Source organism: Hippocampus guttulatus, chromosome 4 (genome assembly GCF_054856545.1).
Source record: "Hippocampus guttulatus isolate MCC_2025c chromosome 4, RoL_Hgut_1.0, whole genome shotgun sequence".
Classification (NCBI taxonomy): domain Eukaryota; kingdom Metazoa; phylum Chordata; class Actinopteri; order Syngnathiformes; family Syngnathidae; genus Hippocampus; species Hippocampus guttulatus.
The window spans coordinates 22,673,118-22,691,179 of record NC_141264.1 but is presented as its reverse complement, the minus strand read 5'-3'; the positions used below and the strand labels follow the sequence as shown (position 1 = coordinate 22,691,179).

General features: G+C 43.4%; 1 protein-coding gene across 3 annotated transcripts in view; it reads right to left on the bottom strand.

Moving 5' to 3' along the window:
• met (MET proto-oncogene, receptor tyrosine kinase) overlaps positions 1–18,062 on the bottom strand; it is a 49,146-nt gene that overhangs the window by 30,138 nt on the left and 946 nt on the right. For all 3 annotated transcript variants that reach the window (XM_086108965.1, XM_086108966.1, XM_086108967.1), the window contains exons 2-3: positions 14,528–15,542; positions 13,586–13,783 (exon numbers count right to left, since the gene is read on the bottom strand). In XM_086108965.1, the coding sequence (XP_085965091.1) occupies positions 13,586–13,783; positions 14,528–15,541 (1,212 nt within the window). In that variant the 5' untranslated portion in view covers position 15,542. The remainder of the gene's footprint in view (positions 1–13,585; positions 13,784–14,527; positions 15,543–18,062) is intronic.

Sequence of the window (18,062 nt, the reverse complement as noted above, 5' to 3'; positions counted from 1 at the left end):
GCTCCAATACTGCACAAATCATGTTGAACTATGACCTTTACCCCCTGAGCCAAGTCAGAGGTCATAGGTTAGAATTAACATGACCCTGGAATTCAAAGAAAATTTAAAAAATTCTGCCGCTGTGAGATGATATTTTGTGGTTGTGCTTATCATGCCAGGACCCACAAAAAAAGTCTCAATAAGTCATGCATGAAAATAAAGTTGGACGTCAGCCATTTTGGTTTCAACCTGTCATTTGAGGCTCATTGTGACACTTGAAAACTCTGGAATTTTAGTCAGAATGGGTGGGCCGAGCAGAGCAGCAAAAATTAGGTGGCTCACCATTATTTCAGTCATTCTCCCCAGAATGTTAGGCAGAGGCAAACGCCGAAGCCAAATCCACTTGGCAACCAAAAAATTGGTTGTCATATCAATGGTTCTATTTTGAGGAGACCCACAAAAAGTCTCCAGGAAAGATAATGGGAGTCTGCCATTTTGGTTTAAAATGGCCAGGTATAATTCCAAGACAAACGTGTTCGCTAGGTAGACGCGAGCCTTACGAAATTCTTTAAAAATTCAGCCACAAAGTCAGTTTCACCTCGCAATATGAAATGTAATTTTCTAACTCACCCACAAAGGTTTTAATAAGCCATTCACAAGAAGACACCAGAAGACTGACATTCTGTTTTGAAGCAGATATACTATGGGGATATCCTCGTATTCGGGATTTGTGTGTGTGTGTGTGTGTGTGTGCAGCCCCCAAAGGCAGTTTCACTTAGCAACAAGGAATATGATGGACATGTCCATAATGAGTAGACAAAAAAAAAGTCCCGAGATCTAATGTCCATAAATGTGCAGGAAGTATTCCACTTTGGTTTCAAGCGGCCATTTTTGACTATTTCCAGAGTTCCTTCAAAGCTGAATATATCATTTGCCTCTGCTGTAGGTTGTCCACGCTGTGTGGATGAAGGCTTCTTTCAGTACCTGTAAACTCCCGCCAATCCCCGTCCTATCCGTGTATCCGTGCCGAGGTCATGATGCAGTGAAGCTGAGAAAACAAGCAAAGCTGTGGTGCGGTCAAGCGGCCAGGTCAAGGACCTTAAAAGCCCCCTCCTCCCTTGTGGGTCATTAATGATTAATGAAAGCCGAGGCCCACTGCTGAAGGCCATGACTAAACACAAAGAGATCAGGAGGGGCGAGCGTAAAAGGTTCGCGGGGGTGTTTTCGAGATCAAACTACTCTGGTTCTGCTCGCTGGGTTCATTCGACGCTCCAGCGGGCGCAGACACAACAAGAAACTTGCGGGCCATTGCCACGCTCTCGGGAAAAAGTGGCACTCGTCGGGAAAAAGTGTCCCAGCGACTTCCCAAGATGCATCACAACCCTGCGCTCCGTTACGAGTGCAGCCTGATGAAAGACGAGCTAAGGGGTGCTTTAGAGCAGCTCAGGAGGCCTCGCACAACCTCCCCCAACGCATGAAAGCAGATAGCGCCTAGTGTGATATTATATCACAAGGGATTGTTAAAAAAAAAAAAAAAAGACTCCTTGCACACTTTTAAAGTTTGGACAACAATACTATTGATTTTCTCACACAAGATGGCCGCAAAATCGGCGGTCAAGGGTCCATTTCAGTGCTCGAGCAGCCTCTCATCTTAAACGGACATCTTGACCTGTAGTAGGATACTATTTCTAATGTTAAACCGCTAACAGGCTAACAGGTGGTATGCTAACGTCCGGCAAGATTGCAACCTGAATATGGGAAGTGCTTTCATATGTAGAAGGATTTCATATCATGGCCAGTAGTTGGGTACTAGACTTGATGTATTGAGAATTCACCAGAGAACGTGCTAACAGTCGGTATGCTAACTCGTAGAAAGACAGCCGCCTGGCTAACAAAAGACTTTATATCTTGCCCTGTCGCCAAGTACTATGTCTAATGAATTGTTAAAATATTGTTCAAAGTTGGTGGAATAAAACATACGGTAAGTTATCGATCTAAATAGGAAAATCACTGAGGCACAGCAATAACAGATTTAATAGCTTATTTGCGAAGTCGGATGCCATCTCAAATGAGGATTGATCTAATGCTAAAATGCTCAAAATAGGTATGCTGACGTTCGTGAACCAAAATAAAGTCGGTGCCGATGGACCCACTGGAATGGGTGACCTTTGAACTGGGGATCAGTGAACTGGAGAGGTTGCTAGCTTGAGGGCGTGCGTGAAAGTGAAAGGACTGTGCGCACATGTGTGTGTCCACCTGCACTCCCTGAACACACGTCCATTTGCAACTCGACTCTCGGAGTTGCACGCATTTGTTGCGGCACGCGTGCCGCCATCGTCAACGTGCTAATGTCAGTAGAAAAAGGCCGACAATGAGGCGTCGGCGCCCTGACCCGATGGCGCCAATGCACTGCCCGGTGACCCAACACAGACACAACATGGCTTTCTTAAAACAACAACAACTTTAGCGAAATGTTGCTAATTTGAAGGATCTAGTACGAACAAGCTTGTTGACACTGCAACCGCCTGTTGCTAGGCAGAATGCAGCAAACACGAGCACTTTTGTGTTATTTATTTTGCCAAGTCATCTGTTGGGTTTTCCGTTAGCTAATTAGTCAGTGAGTTAACTGAGCTGGGCTAAATGTTTAAAATATTACTTTTGTGAGAGGAATTTATCCAGTGATATCATCCCAGATGTGTACCCCCTGTCCAGTCATCTCACACCGTTTTCTGACAAGCGGGAAATGGACTGCTAACATTCCAAACACACATAAGGCGCACAACCAATTTTTTATTCACGGTGTATATGTGTACCTAATGAAGTGGCGGGTGAAAAATATCGTAGCCGCTGCAGAGACTCTTGAGTATTCCGGAACTTTTCCATTCGCATACTTTCCGACAGCGTGGAAGCAAATGAGCGATGTCAGCGGGTCACTGTCGAAAAAAAATTGTTCTGCTTGGGAGCGCCGGAGACTTCCTGAGGGCAGATCCATCAAACACTCCTCAGCCAAGTGCACTCCTTCATTCATTCACTCGTTCATTCATTTATCAGCGAAGCATGTGATCACCATTAGAAACATCGAGAAAACTACTCTGCCTCACAGGACTGAACCTTGATTGACCCAGATTGAAACCCAGTAGTCCGATCATAAATCATGACTTGGACAAACAAATCAGAATTAAAACAAAGATTCAAATGGTGGAACCAGAAGCAAAAGCCGGATGTCAGAACCACGAGCAAGAACCAGGTGGTAGACCCGGCACTTAGAACCAGCAACCAGATTCAGAAACTAGAGCCCTTATCCAAAATTAGAGGCAAGATCTAGAAGTTTGAATGCATCTAGAGCCGGCAGTCAGAACCAGAAGCCAAAACGAGTTACGTTACAAACAGCAGCCAGAACCAAAATGGGGAACGATCTATGACCAGATTTGGGAACTGATGTGAGAGCCGGTATACAGAGTCACAAGACAGATCAAAACCAGCAGTCAGACTATAAACCAGAAGTTAGAAACAAGAGTTAGAACCAGAAGTACAAATCTGGAGATGGAATCCAGACTCAAAACTGACATTGAGAGCCAGAAATGAGAACCAGCAGAGTCAGAATTCAAACCAACCATCAAGAGCAATAGCCAATACGCCGAACTTGGCAAAATTTAACCAAAATCTAGAACGAGTCATCAAAACCGTCATTTTAAAAAAACAGCAACCAGAACTGTCATCAGAATCAAAAGTCCAAATCACGACCCAGAGCCTATCCAATAGGAGAGGGAATGGCAGAGTGATTTCAACGTGCTAACGGCGAGTGACCAACCGGAGGAAAAAATGTCTCCCTGGTACTTCCTGTTTGGCTGCTGTAAGCAATTTCCAACCATGGGCAAGGTTGCACCAGGACTCGAAAAGACCTCAAGGCTTGACTGCTGATCTCTGTGGCAAACCAAAACAGCAGCAAGTGACATTCGCTTCACCAAAAAGTGATTGCTTCCCTCTGATGAAGTCCCTCGTTAAGACTCTGGAGCAAACCAAGACTGCAGCCGAAAGTGTGAAAATTGTTATAATAGTTTCGAATTTGGCTTAACAGGTAGTTTTTATTTTGTTTTGATTTTTTTTAAAATCAAGTTATTAGTTTTATTTAAAAAAAATTAATATGGACTATTTGTTGAGTGCAAGACAGTGTTGACCTTCCTTCTTCAGTAGTGACAGATACCAACTAGCAATAGCAATTAAATATATTAAAACAGAACCCTAAAACCTCATGAATGATATATACATCGATAGATGGAACTCCCGTTTTTATTTTATCTTGTCATGGTTGTTTTTTTTAGCAGTGGTTAAAAACAATAAACCTTGAATCCTGCTTATGCAAACAACCCACGCAGAGTTGGCCATTTGCATGGAGTTGCCTGGAACTCATGTTTATGCAAATGAAGGGGGCGGGCTCAAAATGCAAAACATACAAACTGCTTTTCTTTTGTGTACCTGTTCTAGTGGGTAAATTCGAACAGGAATGAAAAACAAAATATTGATCTCAATAGTTTTGAATTGTATCTGCCTGTGTACGACTATCTGTTCATTTAGGGGGGGGGAAAAATTGGCGTTCTTTTCAGGAAATCGCAACATGAACAGTTTGCCTTTTTGTGAGGAAAGCACAATAGCACAAAGCTTGCCTTCTTTTTAAGCAAACTGTAACATGAGCGGTTTGTTTTCTTTTTGGGAAAGCGCAACATCAATACGTAGTTTTTTTTTTTTGGGGGGGGGGTTGTTTGTTTGTTTTTGGTGAAAACACAAGATCAGTAGGTTGTCTTCTTTTTCAGAAGACGGCGTGTCCGTCGAGCGGGCGTGCCCTCCTCCTCTAGCATCGCAGAGGATGAGGAGGATTGAAGATGAGACAGCTCCTCTTGTTTGCGATGCATCACGTGTGTGTGTGTGGGGGGGGGGGCTGTCTGCGCTACTCCTTTACTTGAGGGTGCGCATGTAGGCACAGGAGCGCGCACACACACACACACACACACACACACATACACACACATGCGCAAGCACACACACCCGCACAGAAAGGGTGCTGGCATTGTGCTGGGATTACATTGGAATGAGATGTCTGCAGCAGATGTTTGCCAGACTGTCAAAACACGCGCCCATGTGACCTCGGACCCTGAGATCCCCCGAGCGTTTTGGATCACATAGCGTTCAAACCAATCGCTTTCTCGTTCCGACAGAGCCATCCCTGAGAGTTATTCGAGTAGCGTGATTCGGTCAAGAGGTGGGGGGAAAAACCTAAAAAGTTGGCGAAAGGGAACCAAAGAAATCAAATATTCGCCAGTCTGGTTGCCTTAATTGCGGCTTCATCTTCCAGGCAACGGTTCCATCATTTCTCATGTCTTTTTTTCCCACGTATGCGTGCCTGCGTGCGTGCGTGCGTAGGTCCATGCAAAGCTTTCAATTAGTAGCTGGAGTAGAAGCTCGGCGGCCGCAGGCCCGCAGGCCGAGCTGGACTCTGTGATTACAAACTTTTTCAAAGGGCAGGAAACGACAGAGGTCGTCTGTCAGCGAGAGGCCGACGTGACGGGGAAAAAAAGGAACAGCGAACAACATCGATGTCGGTTTGGGAGTTTTTGGCGAGGACGGGATGACGACACCTGTCCTGTCTTTCTTCTTCAAACCGTAGCCCTCTAACTTGAACCACTTCCACCTGACCCCTCCCCCAACCCTTAACCCTGACCTCTACCTAAACCCTCAATGTTAATTTCTGAGCCTAATTCGAAAGTCCCCGTCAAACTTCGAACCCTGAGGCCCACCGGACATCAAGCGAAACGGCTGACATCCATCCATCCATTTTCTGAACCGCTTTATCCTCACAAGGGTTGCGGGGCGTGCTGGAGCCTATCCCAGCTGTCTTCGGGCAGTCGGCGGGAGGATGCCCTGAAACAGTTGCCAGCCAGTCGCAGGGCACGCAGAGACGAACAACAATCTGCGCTCAAACTCACACCTAGGCACAATTGAGAGTATTCAATCAGACTGCCATGCATGTTTTTGGAATGTGGGAGGAAACCGAAGTACCCGGAGAAAACCCACCCGGGCACGGGGAGAACATGCAAACTCCACACAGGATCGAACCCACAAACTTCTGCACTGTGAGGTCGACGCGCTAACCACTCGTTCACCGGGCCGCTTGAGCTGGACAATCCCCGCCAAAAAATGATGTTGGCGACACACAGCCGCAAACCAGGCAACTGGCCCTCGACGCATCGGAAAAACTGCGCCCCCTGGTGTGATCAATGGGAAACAGTGCTTTGAGTCGCCACACACAGAATTGGACTTTATTATTTAATTAGTGAACCACAAACAACGTGACATAATTGTGTGTACACACACACACACACACACACACACACACACACACAAAATACGGATTTGAGTGGCTGTTGGCAGTGATAGCCTCATTCACCCAACGCCAAATTTTAACCCCGAGCACCAAGCATTTTTTTTTTTTTTTTTGGTCATTTGGTTGTTTGTCTGGCTTCTGCTTATTTCCCAGCGAGGCGGCCAGCTTGCAGTTTGACTGCTCGGCACGTTATCAGGGGAACAAAGATAACGCGTTTGTTCGTTTATCCGTTTGTTCTCGGACAACAAGAAAGAAAGCGAACACCCGGGTTTGATCATTAACCAAACGGAGCCACGCTGTCGACTCGTGTGTGTAAAAAAGCAGGGACATACGTGCGAACATGACAAAAATCGGGGAAAAAAAAAAGCGGAGCGGAGGTGTCGAAATTCAACTATTGAAACAAAGACATCATCAATTAACGATTTGCCAACAACGGAATCTGATTGGCTGCTCGTAGTGTGGGGTAAAAAAATAACCCAAGATGGGTCCAGGAAGGACTGACAACTTTTTGGGTTAATCATTTAACCCCAAAATTTGGGTCAAATTAATAACCCACAAAACAATCCAATTCCATTTGGGGCGGGGTGAAATGGGGGTGTACAAAACAACTCAAGTTGTTGTGTGGGTTATTCACATGACCAAGCGTTTTGGGTTGTTTTGTATAAAGCAACCCATTTGTTGGGAGTTTTGGGCTTTGACATTCACGCAATGGCAGGGCATCAATTTTCTCATCTTGAATAAAAGGCTAACAATTACAGCAGTCACACAGTTAAATCATTTTGTTTGCTGGACCGGGTAATCTCAGATTTATGCGAGTTGTTGTTTTCCAGTGTGCTAATGTAGCGTGACCGGAGATGGATGCAGAGATGCGATGCGTGGAACAAAAGCGGGACAGGACGGGACAAGACCGGATCAGAACATTCATTCTTTAGCGCCTGCCGAGGAACCACCCGCACCGCTACCCTGTCGTCAACGCTGGCACGACGCGTCGGGGCACGCTTGGAGCCTAAAACCAGAAATGCTGTAGCAACAGAGCACCCCCTTTGGCCTTGCACGCATGCTCAAAAAAGAAAAACGTCCGACTACTTTGACCAACTTAAGATACGTAAACCTGCTAATTAAATCGTGGCGCTGACACAGCATTGAGGAGGCATGTGCCAAGGTTTCGGGATCATCGATTTAATTATGGATGCAACTGATTGTTTTGATAATCGATTAATCTGTTGATTATTTTACAGATTAATCGATGAATTAGATTTAAAAAATATATTAAATTCCAAATCAGGACATTATTTCAAATTGACAGTGCACAAAATGCACAAATGGAAATTAATTCTAATTCAGTAACTGGTTTGGTCAGTCATAGCTCAGAAAGTCTGTAAACATGTTGGTCATAGTTTTCCAAAATAAAAGCAGATGTTTGCAAATATTTCATTTTGGGGGAACCCTCCCAAAAAACCTCTGAACTGTTTCAAGCACCCTCGTAAAAACTATTGCAACCTTGCACAATCGTTGCGCGTGCCAGGAGTTGAATGACTAAAATAAATAAGTAAAAAAAAAAAAAAAAAAAAAAAAGTGATCAATCATGTGATTAAATTTTTTTGGGGGGTATATTTTGAATCACATTTCAGAGTGAAAGGATGTCGATTAGGCTCCAGTAGACCCGTGCTTACTCATGGTTTGGCACTCGTGGATTCACATTTACTGTTTTTTTTCCCCCCCCTCCAATTTGTTTTCAATATTTTTCAATTCGTGGGATTCCACTGTATTTTTATTGCCATCAAATGTAACCCAAACACAGTGTAAAAAAAAAAAAGCTCAATTAGCTAATAAATGTGCCTTCAAAAAAAAACAAAAACGTTCCGGTTCCCAAAAGTCCAAAGGGGGGAAAAATATAATTAATTAATTATTTTAAAGAGTGCTTCACGTCCACATGCGAGGTCAAAGCGTCGATCGGATTAGCATGGATCGCAAGAAAAAGCAGCAAATGCTGATTGCTTTTAAATTTAATCTCCCAACTGATTGATTGCACGGCGCGCCGCATGCTAGCAGTCCCGCGTTTTGAGCGACGGCCATTTTAATTAGGCCACACCCCCCCACCCCCCCGCTTTTCACAAGCAACTAAGACGACACATTGATTTCACGCCGGCTATAATCCTTTCTCATGATGAGGAAAAGACAAGCATGGCTGTGATTTATCGGGGCGCCGTGTTTCCTAATTGGATGAAATGCACATCGGGAATATGAATACACATTTGGAGGCTTCGCATTTGACACCACGCGCGCGCATGTAGCTTGGCCCGAAAAATAAAAGTCATCCTTCAAAGGAGCTTTTTTTTTTTTCCCTCATCACAACTCATGGAAATAAAAATTTGAAGTAACAATGCCAACTTTACTTAACTTATTCCTTTGCCATTTTTCATTGTCTGCAGATTTATTTTTATTATTATGGAGGGGGGTGCAGGGGGGGGTTTCTTTAAAATGTATTTTCTCATTGTGAATTTGTTTGTTGAGTTGAACTAGTGAAATACTTTTTTTAAAAAGTTTGAGCTTATTTATTTATTTATTGTACTTTTTTTGAACTTATTTTGACTCCTTTTCTACATTTAATTGAATGTCACTCACTGCTTTTCTCATTCAACTGAAGGAGGGGTGTGCGAGGGCTGCCCCCGACATCCAGCAATGTGTGAGTCATCATTAAAAACATCCATCATGCACTCGAATTAGGAGGCTCGCTGGCAATGACAACCGCCACTTAAAAAAGTTCAAACCTGCTTTTTCCGCTGTGCTTTCAAAGCTCGCCAGATTCCTACTCGTCCTTCTTTTTTTTCCTCTCCGTCCAAAAAAAAAAAAAAAAAAAAACAACAACCCAAAAAACACGACCAAAATAAGCTTGTGTGCGCTGCAGTCTCCAGACAATCTTTATGAATTTATGAGACGGCTTATCATATCTGAGCCCGGCAACTACCTGCCAGCTGCTCGCCCGGCGGCTCGTAAACATCTTTTTTTTTTTTTAACTGTTAATTATAACCACTAGTAATTTTGACGTCTTACAAAGGCACAGCCAAGCTTCTGTCTATTGTGGACCATCCGCAGTGCCGACTGCATGGCACCATTTCCGGCCACTGGGGCAAATCTTTAGGCAAATCGTTCTGTCCATCCGTCCCTCTCAAGCTCACTCCGTCTGTCCTTCTCTCCCTCTTTCCATTCGTCCATCTTTCCTGTGCTCTGTCCATCCTTCCCTCTCTACCTCTGCCTATCCCTTCATTCCTCCATCCATCTCACCTTCTGACCATCCCTCCCTCACGTCTTCATCTTTCCCTGTTTGTCCATCCATCCGTCCCTCATGATGTCCCTTCATCCATCCGTCCAAGGCTCTGTTCCCTCCCTCCCTCCATTCGTCCATTCATCACAACTTCCCCTCCACCCCACCTTCTGTCCATCCTTCCCTCAGCCCTCCATCCTTCCCTCTGTCTGTCCATCCATCATTTCCTTCCTCCCAAAGTCCTTCCATCCAAGCATCCGTCCGTCGCTGCCTCCCTCATCCATCCATCCATATTTCATCCATCCCTCCATCCGTCTGTCTGACTCCCCATTTCTGTCCGTCCATTCATCCATTCCTTGCGACCACCCTCACCTCCATCAATATTTCCCTACATCCATCCAGGGTTAGGTTGGGTTGAAATAAAGTTTATCTTTATTTCAATTTGACTTTTGCTTTTTAAATGAGGTTAATTTTAATTGGTTTTTAAAGCATGTGTGTTAGTTTTTTTAAATTATTATTATTTCAAAAAGGCTTGGCTTTAGTTTTTTTTGTTTTAGTTCTAAATATATAAGGAGTCTTTATGGGGTGCAAGATTTAAACCTCTAGTTAAATAACTAAGTACTGTGTCACGTAATAAAGCAAACTACAGATATCGAACAACTGTTTGTCTGTATGGATCTAGAACAATACAGAAAAAAACCCCAATTAGTGATCCAGAAAAGCTCATTTTTTGCAATTATTATTGTTTCTTTTAAAAACAAGATGAAGTTTAGTTCATTTTTGTTTAAAGATATATTTTTATGAATTAAAAAAAACTATATGATTTCAATTCTAGCTGTAGTTATTTTGTGATTTTTGTTAACCATGGCAACCTTGCCTCCATTCTGCCATACATCCTTTCCTTGAGTAGGCTCGCTGAGTATTTATGTAATCCGTCATCCCCAGGAGCCGAGGCGTCCGACCGACCAACCGGCTGACTGACTGACTGACAGTTAGCATGATAAAAAAAGTCAACAGCCTCACACTCAAAGTGCGATAAAAGCTCAATAAAAAAGTCAAAAGGGATGTCGTTAAGATGAGCTAGCAGAGCAGCAGGTGTTCCGCTTGGCCAAGAGGAACTTGGACGTAAAATCCAACCGCTGACATCCTTGAAACGGGTTGGCGTGGTCACGCAATCTCCAGGAACAAAGCATCAAGAGCTGCGCCGTCCTCGTCGCGGTCATTGATCACAACAACAGGTGTGGGGGAAAAAAAATGGTGCAGGACTTTTTCTTCCCTTTTTGTGACTTTTAAAAACACTTTTTTTTTTACATTCTTGCTGTTTATAGTATTTAGTTCTTGATAATATTGCAGAACTTATTTTCTCATTCCCATTTTTTTGGTTTCATTTTATTTCCAGTGGTGCACTTGCTCGAAGTTATTTTCACTTTTTTTATTTCCTTTTTGCTTGCAGTTTTTGCCTTTTTATTATTTTGACTTTCTATCGTCTGCAAAATTCCGATCATGGTGCAGTAGACTAGTTTTCCTTCTCGTGCATTCATCAAAACCTGACAGTTTGACTTACTCTTTCCTCATTTCATCAATTTCACGAGTAAATGTATATTTTGGGCGGTATTACCTTTAACTAAACTGGAGCAATTCCTGGAATTCATTTTAAGTAGTCTAAAAAGTTCTTAGAATGTGTGTGTTTTTAAAATACTATATTTATATTAAATATATTTTATCACGTTATTTATTTTCAAATTTACATGACATTTAAAAAAAAATTGTGTTTCCATTCTTATTATTATGATGATGATCATCATCATCATATTTCTTCCATCTGTTTTTGTGGGGTCATTTTAAATGTGCAACATGGACTAAACCTGCCTTCTATGCTTTGCCTTCCCGATTTTGTTTACTGCCAAATGTCAGCACACACCAAAGAGTCCTTTGGGGCCAGTTGCAGCAGACGGATACACATTGACTGCCGCTGTAGTGACAGACGTGACTGTCACATGTGAGACCAGAAGACCTGAATGCATCCGTGCACACGTTAAGAATAAGACCCCAGAATGGAGTGGCTTGAAGACCCGGATAGCTCAAGAGATAACTTCACATGATTATTGATCAATTGTTTGATTTATTTGGAGGTCTGGTGGTAAAATGGGGCTGGGCGGGGTTTGGGTGGGGGGCATTTGGCTTCTTCAGTGTAGCAAGTGGTTGTAAATGTCCACTGTAAATAATCGGCTTTGTCAATGGTATTGGAATGCCCCCCGGACACTCATGACAGGGCGTCTTTGAGGTCACATGATCGATCCCCACAGCGGCGGCGGCGAGCTTTGGCTCCGCTCCGTGATACTTTGTCCTAAAATGGACGTTTTATGCAAGCAAAGACGTGGGGGAGAACAAACACAAGGCAACTGCACCAAATATGGTCGATAGCGCGGACGCCGTTGCACTTTGAACTCACGCTTGGGCTTTCATCCGCACGCGTCTTAAGTGGAAAAATTCCTAAATTCCATCCGTGCGATCAAGGAGGAGATCCCAGAAGATAAAAGGGCTATAAAAAGTATTCGGGAGGCCTCTTAAGCTGTAATGCGGGAATATGTCAAAATACATTTTAAAAAAAAAAACATTTAAATGACAGCAAAGGACTTGGGAGCTCATTTGCATAAATTTTGAATGGCAACGTTTTCATACTGCGTCAACATCTTTGAAGCTTTTAATTAAAGACGTTTTGCATCAAGCACGCACGATTTTGCAATTTTCAAATCATATGAAAGCTCAACTGTAAACATTACTCAGCATCAAATATTGGGACAAAGCTCTGAATCAATTCACTGAATTGCAATTCAATTCTTACCAATTGTATGCTTGTTACAACTTCCTGGGAATATTTTGGGTCGAGTTCAATTTCCTGTACCCAATCGACAAAGCATTGAACTCACAAGTAAATACGTTTTTTTTCGTCTTGTGGAAGCAGAAATGATGTTAGCAGTCACGGTCATGGGAAGAGGTGATACAAATGTTGACTTCAAAATCCATCCATCCATTTTCTAATCCGTTTATCCTCACGAGGGTCGCGGGCGTGCTGGAGCTTTTCCCAGCTGTCTTCGGCCAGTAGGCGGTGTACACCCGGGAACTGGTTGCCAGCCAATCGCGGAGCACAAAAAGACGAACAATCATTCGCACTCACACTCACACCGAGGGACAATTTGGAGTGTTCAATCAGCCTGCCATGCATGTTTTTGGAACGTTGGGAGGAAACCGTAGTACCCAGAGAAAACCCATGCAGGCATGGGAAGAACATGCAAACTCCACACAATTCCCAGAACCGGCATCGAGCCCTGCACCTCTGCACTGCGAGGCGGATGTGCTAACCAGTTTTTGCACCATGCCGCCCAAAGTTCAAATTGCTCATTGAAAAAAGAGAACGAAACCTAAATAAAAATTTTTAAATTAATGAACAAAAATTGAACAGACATTTTTAAAATGTCAAAATATTCCAACTTGAAGTCACATAAAACTTTTCGCGTCTTAACCACCATCACTGCCTAAGGGTGTGCGATACGCCACAAAAAGGCAGGTCAGAGAATATCGAACAATATCAACTCGTGTGTACCTTTTGCTTTTTCTTTAACTTTCTTTTTGTTTTTTTAAATTACCTTAATCACGCTTACCTGCTAGCAAAGTTGAGCTTGACTGCTTTGCAATAAATGAAACCAATGATCTGTTTCGTGATGTTAGCAAAGTTAAGATGGAATTTTTTTTTTTCTACTGACTGGTTAACTTAATTTTACACTTGTGTGGTCTGTCATGGATTTGTATTGGACCTGAGAGTTTGTTCGTCAGTGCCACGTTATTTCGAGCGAATGTGTTTTTGCCGTAGAACAATCAAATACAAAGCCCCGAAAGTGTTGAAAAATCTCGACATTTTGCCTGTCATAAACGATCGGGCAGCATGCGAGTGGGTCACTCACCATGTTGTAGCAGGCCTTGTCATCGGAACCAGTGAAGTGGTACGGGTCCACCGTGTTGCACTTCTGCATGTACATGCGGAACATGTTGTTCAGGTGCTTGATGCTCATGACGCACACGGCCGAGTTGGCGGTGGGTTCGCTGGAGTTGGGCTTGCCGCGGGCGAAGGCGGCGAAGAGCACGTCGTCGCCCTCCTCCACCTTCAAGAAAAATCAGGAAAAAAATTGAGTAAGAAAAGGAAACCTAGTCTTAATTTAAAATGTAATTCATTTCAATTAATTTTTTTAAAAATCACATTTTAAGCGGAATTTTGCATGGAAATTTCAACACCCACTTGCAAAGGAAATGCAGATTTCAAAAATTCTAATCAAAAAGCTACATAAAGAAAATAAGATGGAACAGTTTATTAGTTAATTCAATGAAAAGAAAATTCCATTATCATTTAAATTTAAAAAAATCTAAAAGCAAAGACTTATTCTGCTGAAAATTACCAACATTTTAAATTAAACAATTAAAAACATTTTGACAGTAATTTCTGAAGTTAAAAAATATAAAGTTATAAAAAAACTTGAATGGAAAATTACACATTTTTATTAAATAAAAAAACGAATGCAAAAAGAAAATTCTGACAAAATATTCTAGAATTAAAAATAAAAGATCAAATACCCCCCCCCAAAATTCAGACAGTAATTGCCAGAATGTGCCCCTGGCCCAGTTTTTTTTTTTTAATCCAATGGAAATTTTCCACCAAAAAAAAAAAAAAAAGAAAGTACTGAACTGGTCGCCAGCTAATGGTGGGCGGGACACACAGAAACAACGCTCACGTTCAACTGGGCAATTTTGAGTTTTTAATAAACTTTAGATGTCTTCACTTTGGTTCACAAGAATTTTCCACGGTACTAAAATGAAAAACTTGCATTTCTAAATAAAGCTACAATACGTACCTTCAGGTGGTGCTGCAGCTCCACGTCATCGCCCACCTTGGCCACGTGCGCCGCCTGCAGCAGGTTGAACACCTTGTTGTCCTTGGCCGAGCGCCGACGGCGCCGCTTGTCCGTGCTGATGCACTCCAGCGGCATCTCCACGTAGCGGCGGATGACCAAATCCGAGGAGCACATCCGCACGATGCGCGTGTGGAACGCCGGTGAGTCGCGGCTCACCTGCTGCACCGTCAGGAAGTACGTGTACGGCCCGCTGTGGAAGGCGTGAACGTAGCGCAGGTAGTATTTCCCTCGCAGCGACGGGATCAGATCCATGTGGGACAAGCCGGAGAAGAAAGTGAACCCGTCCTGACTGGTCTTCATCTTCCTCAACGAGATGGTGCGTGGTCGGCCCGCGCCGCCGGGTGGCTTTCCTGAACCGGGAATCTCGGAGTTGCCGGCGAAGAACACAATGATGTTGCTCTCCACGCTGAGCACCCGCGAACCCGATGGGCCCACCACCACGTCGGCGTCGCACGGCGTCCCCCTGCCCGGCTCCACCTTGTCAGCGAAGCAGTACACGTCCTCGTCCACCGTCTTGGGACTGATGTCGTCGTCCAGCACGTGGCGGCGGCAGACGCCGTTGTCGGCTGAGCCGCAGCTGTACAGGCCTTTGTCGTACATCTTCTCCACCACCAGGGCTAAATTGTGGTTGTCAACCTCGTCGACGGCGCCGCCGGACCCGCAGGTCTCATTGGCCAGCAGCGGCCCCGTGCGATACTCGGACAGCTTGGTCATGTTGGATGCCAGGGCGTAGATGCGGTTGACGGCGCCCACATAGACCACGCCGTCCAGCGTCACCATGTTTTGGACGGGGAAGTCGGCGGTGAACGTCGGGAGACGGTGTTCCGACGAGAGGTTGACATTGGACGACTCGGGGGGCTCGTTGCATTGGCCGAGAGCGCCGGGCGACCACGTGGACCACCACCACCACAAGAGCGAAACCGTGTGCAGGGTTTGCACGAAGCGCAGGCTCATCCTGGGGAGAAAACACGAAAAAGTGAGACGTGCGGTCCGGAAAGAGTCCAACACAAACGAGTAGAATGCACTGAAGCAGGAGAGAAAAAAATAGCAGAGAACAAAGTGGAACATAAAAAGAGAACAAGTGGACCAAAAAGGTCAACACCAATAAGAGGGGCACACACACACACGCACGAAGAAAAAGTGGAAGGCAAACACTTGACCACAAAACTGGATGTGAAGAATGTGAAATATTAAAACAATGGAAAACAAAAAGTGGAATAAAAAATCTGAGGAACATGACAAAAGGAACACGAAAAAAAGTGGAGTGCAAAAGGGCACAAAGCGAAGCACAAAAAAACAAAAAAGGGGGCAGAAAAAAAAGTGGAATACAAAAAGAATTAGAACGTCAAAACAGTGGGAAACAAATAACGAACTCAAAAAGTGGAAAAAAAGAGTCATATGTTAAAACAGTGAAACTCTAAAATTGCTAAACACAAAAACTAAGTCATAAGTTATAACAGTGGAACACAAAAAGTGGGAGCTTGTGATGAGGACAATAAAAAGTGGAACACAAAAAGTCGAACAAAAAAGGGGAAAAAAAATCACATTATGAAAAAAGTGGGAAATTAAAAAAAAAAAAAAAAAAAAGGACTACCAAAAGTGGAGAACAAAATGTAGAATGTACAGTTTAACATTTAAAAAATAATTTTAAAAAAGGAGCACACAATAAAACAAAACAAAAAGTGAAACACAAAACCTAAAACACCAAAAGTGGAAAATGAAAGACGGGGAATGCAAAAATATATATTTTTAAATGGGATGCTAAAAATGACTTGCAAAAGTAGAACACAAAATGTAGATCACAAAAGAGGAACACAAAAAGTGGGCCACCAAAAAGTGGAACACCACCCCGCCAAAAAAAAATAAAAAATAGAACACAAAAGGGACCAGATGAGAAAAGCGGAATGCGTGACGTACACGTCATACAGTCAAGGAACTAAACGAGACCCCAGGGGCAGAGGTGGGGGGGGGGGGGGGGGGGGGATCAGCTTCGAGACAGAATAGAGAAAGCATCAGAGACGGGACGGTAGCTGCGTGTAAGGATATTTCACAATGCCGGGACAGGTGTGTGGAGTTGAAACAAGATTTTTGGGGATTAAATACAGCGCACCAGATGCCGGATGTCACGCATGTCAACATCCCGCCTTTGCTGCGTTCTGTGTGAACGCTGTGGGTGTATCCTTTTTCAGGACACACCCACTTTGCAGGGATGTCGGTGTGAAATGGGCTACAAAAGCACACTTGCCTTAAAGACAGCGAGGCCTTTGGAGACCACGACGATAAACTCAATTAAAAGCAAAGAGGCGGGACGCGATAAATCACCCGGCAACTCAATAGCGGCACGCGGGGTGGGTGAAAGGGGATGTTGAGTGGGGGGGGGGGGGGGAACAGTGTGTGTAGGGGGCGGGGGAGGTTGGAGCTTTGCGGTGCTGCCGTAGAATTTTCAAAATGCATTTACATGCCGGCTGAGCTTGATGTGGTTGTGACACATGTGGCAGCGTGAAGGGCATCAAAACAAGAGCAGCACATGAGCTTCGCATGAGGGATGCAGATCGACTCCCACAAGAGAAGAACAGGGGCCCCGCATGTGTTGCGGGGGGCCCGCGTGGCCATTAGGAAATAAGCAACCGCCGTTTTGATTTGATTTGATTATTTAAATGTTAGTGACATGCAAATACACACAGAAAAAAAAATCATTATGTCCATGTTTGGGCGGTTGGGACGAGTAGCAGAGGACCCACTGACAATACAGAGTCAGGGGCCACAGGCTGTCTTAATATAGGTTCTTTTTAAGTGACTGGTTCTGATTAATTTTTTTTTTAATAAAGAAAAAAAAATCCTATTCCAATGTTGAACCAAAAAAAATGTAGTCACTTGAAGAAAAACAGGTAACTACAAAAATAAAACAGAAATAAATAAAAAATATATGTGAATGTATATTATGCATGTTTTTATGCAAATAAAAATAATTCATAAAATAAAAATGGCTGCGTAGGCACAAAACATATTCAACCATTACAAATACACAAAATGTAAATATGAAAACAAAACGTGCATCTGTACTCTCCTGTCAGCATGACTGCTGCTTGCAAATGCAACCAAAGAGTGCTCATTTTTATAAGCTGCTTGTAAGAACTAAAACAGGATCCGGTATAAAAGAAATGCACATACACTTACACAACAAAAAGATACACTATCATATCTCTCGAGCAAAAATGGATACAAGCAACAAGATCAGATGAATTTGAAGGCTATCAAATTTACTCAAACTTAAAGCTAACTGGATAAATAATTCTTTCAAAATGTTCCATATACAGTAGAGCCGAAGCAAATTAATCGACAACTACTCAATGAAGACATTGACATTTTTAGAGTATCCATTGATCCTTTCAAGATCTACAGTAGTTGAATGTAAAACTGCCCAAATCCTCTTAATCTTTGCGTTGAATCAAAATGAAACATTTGCTTGTCACTT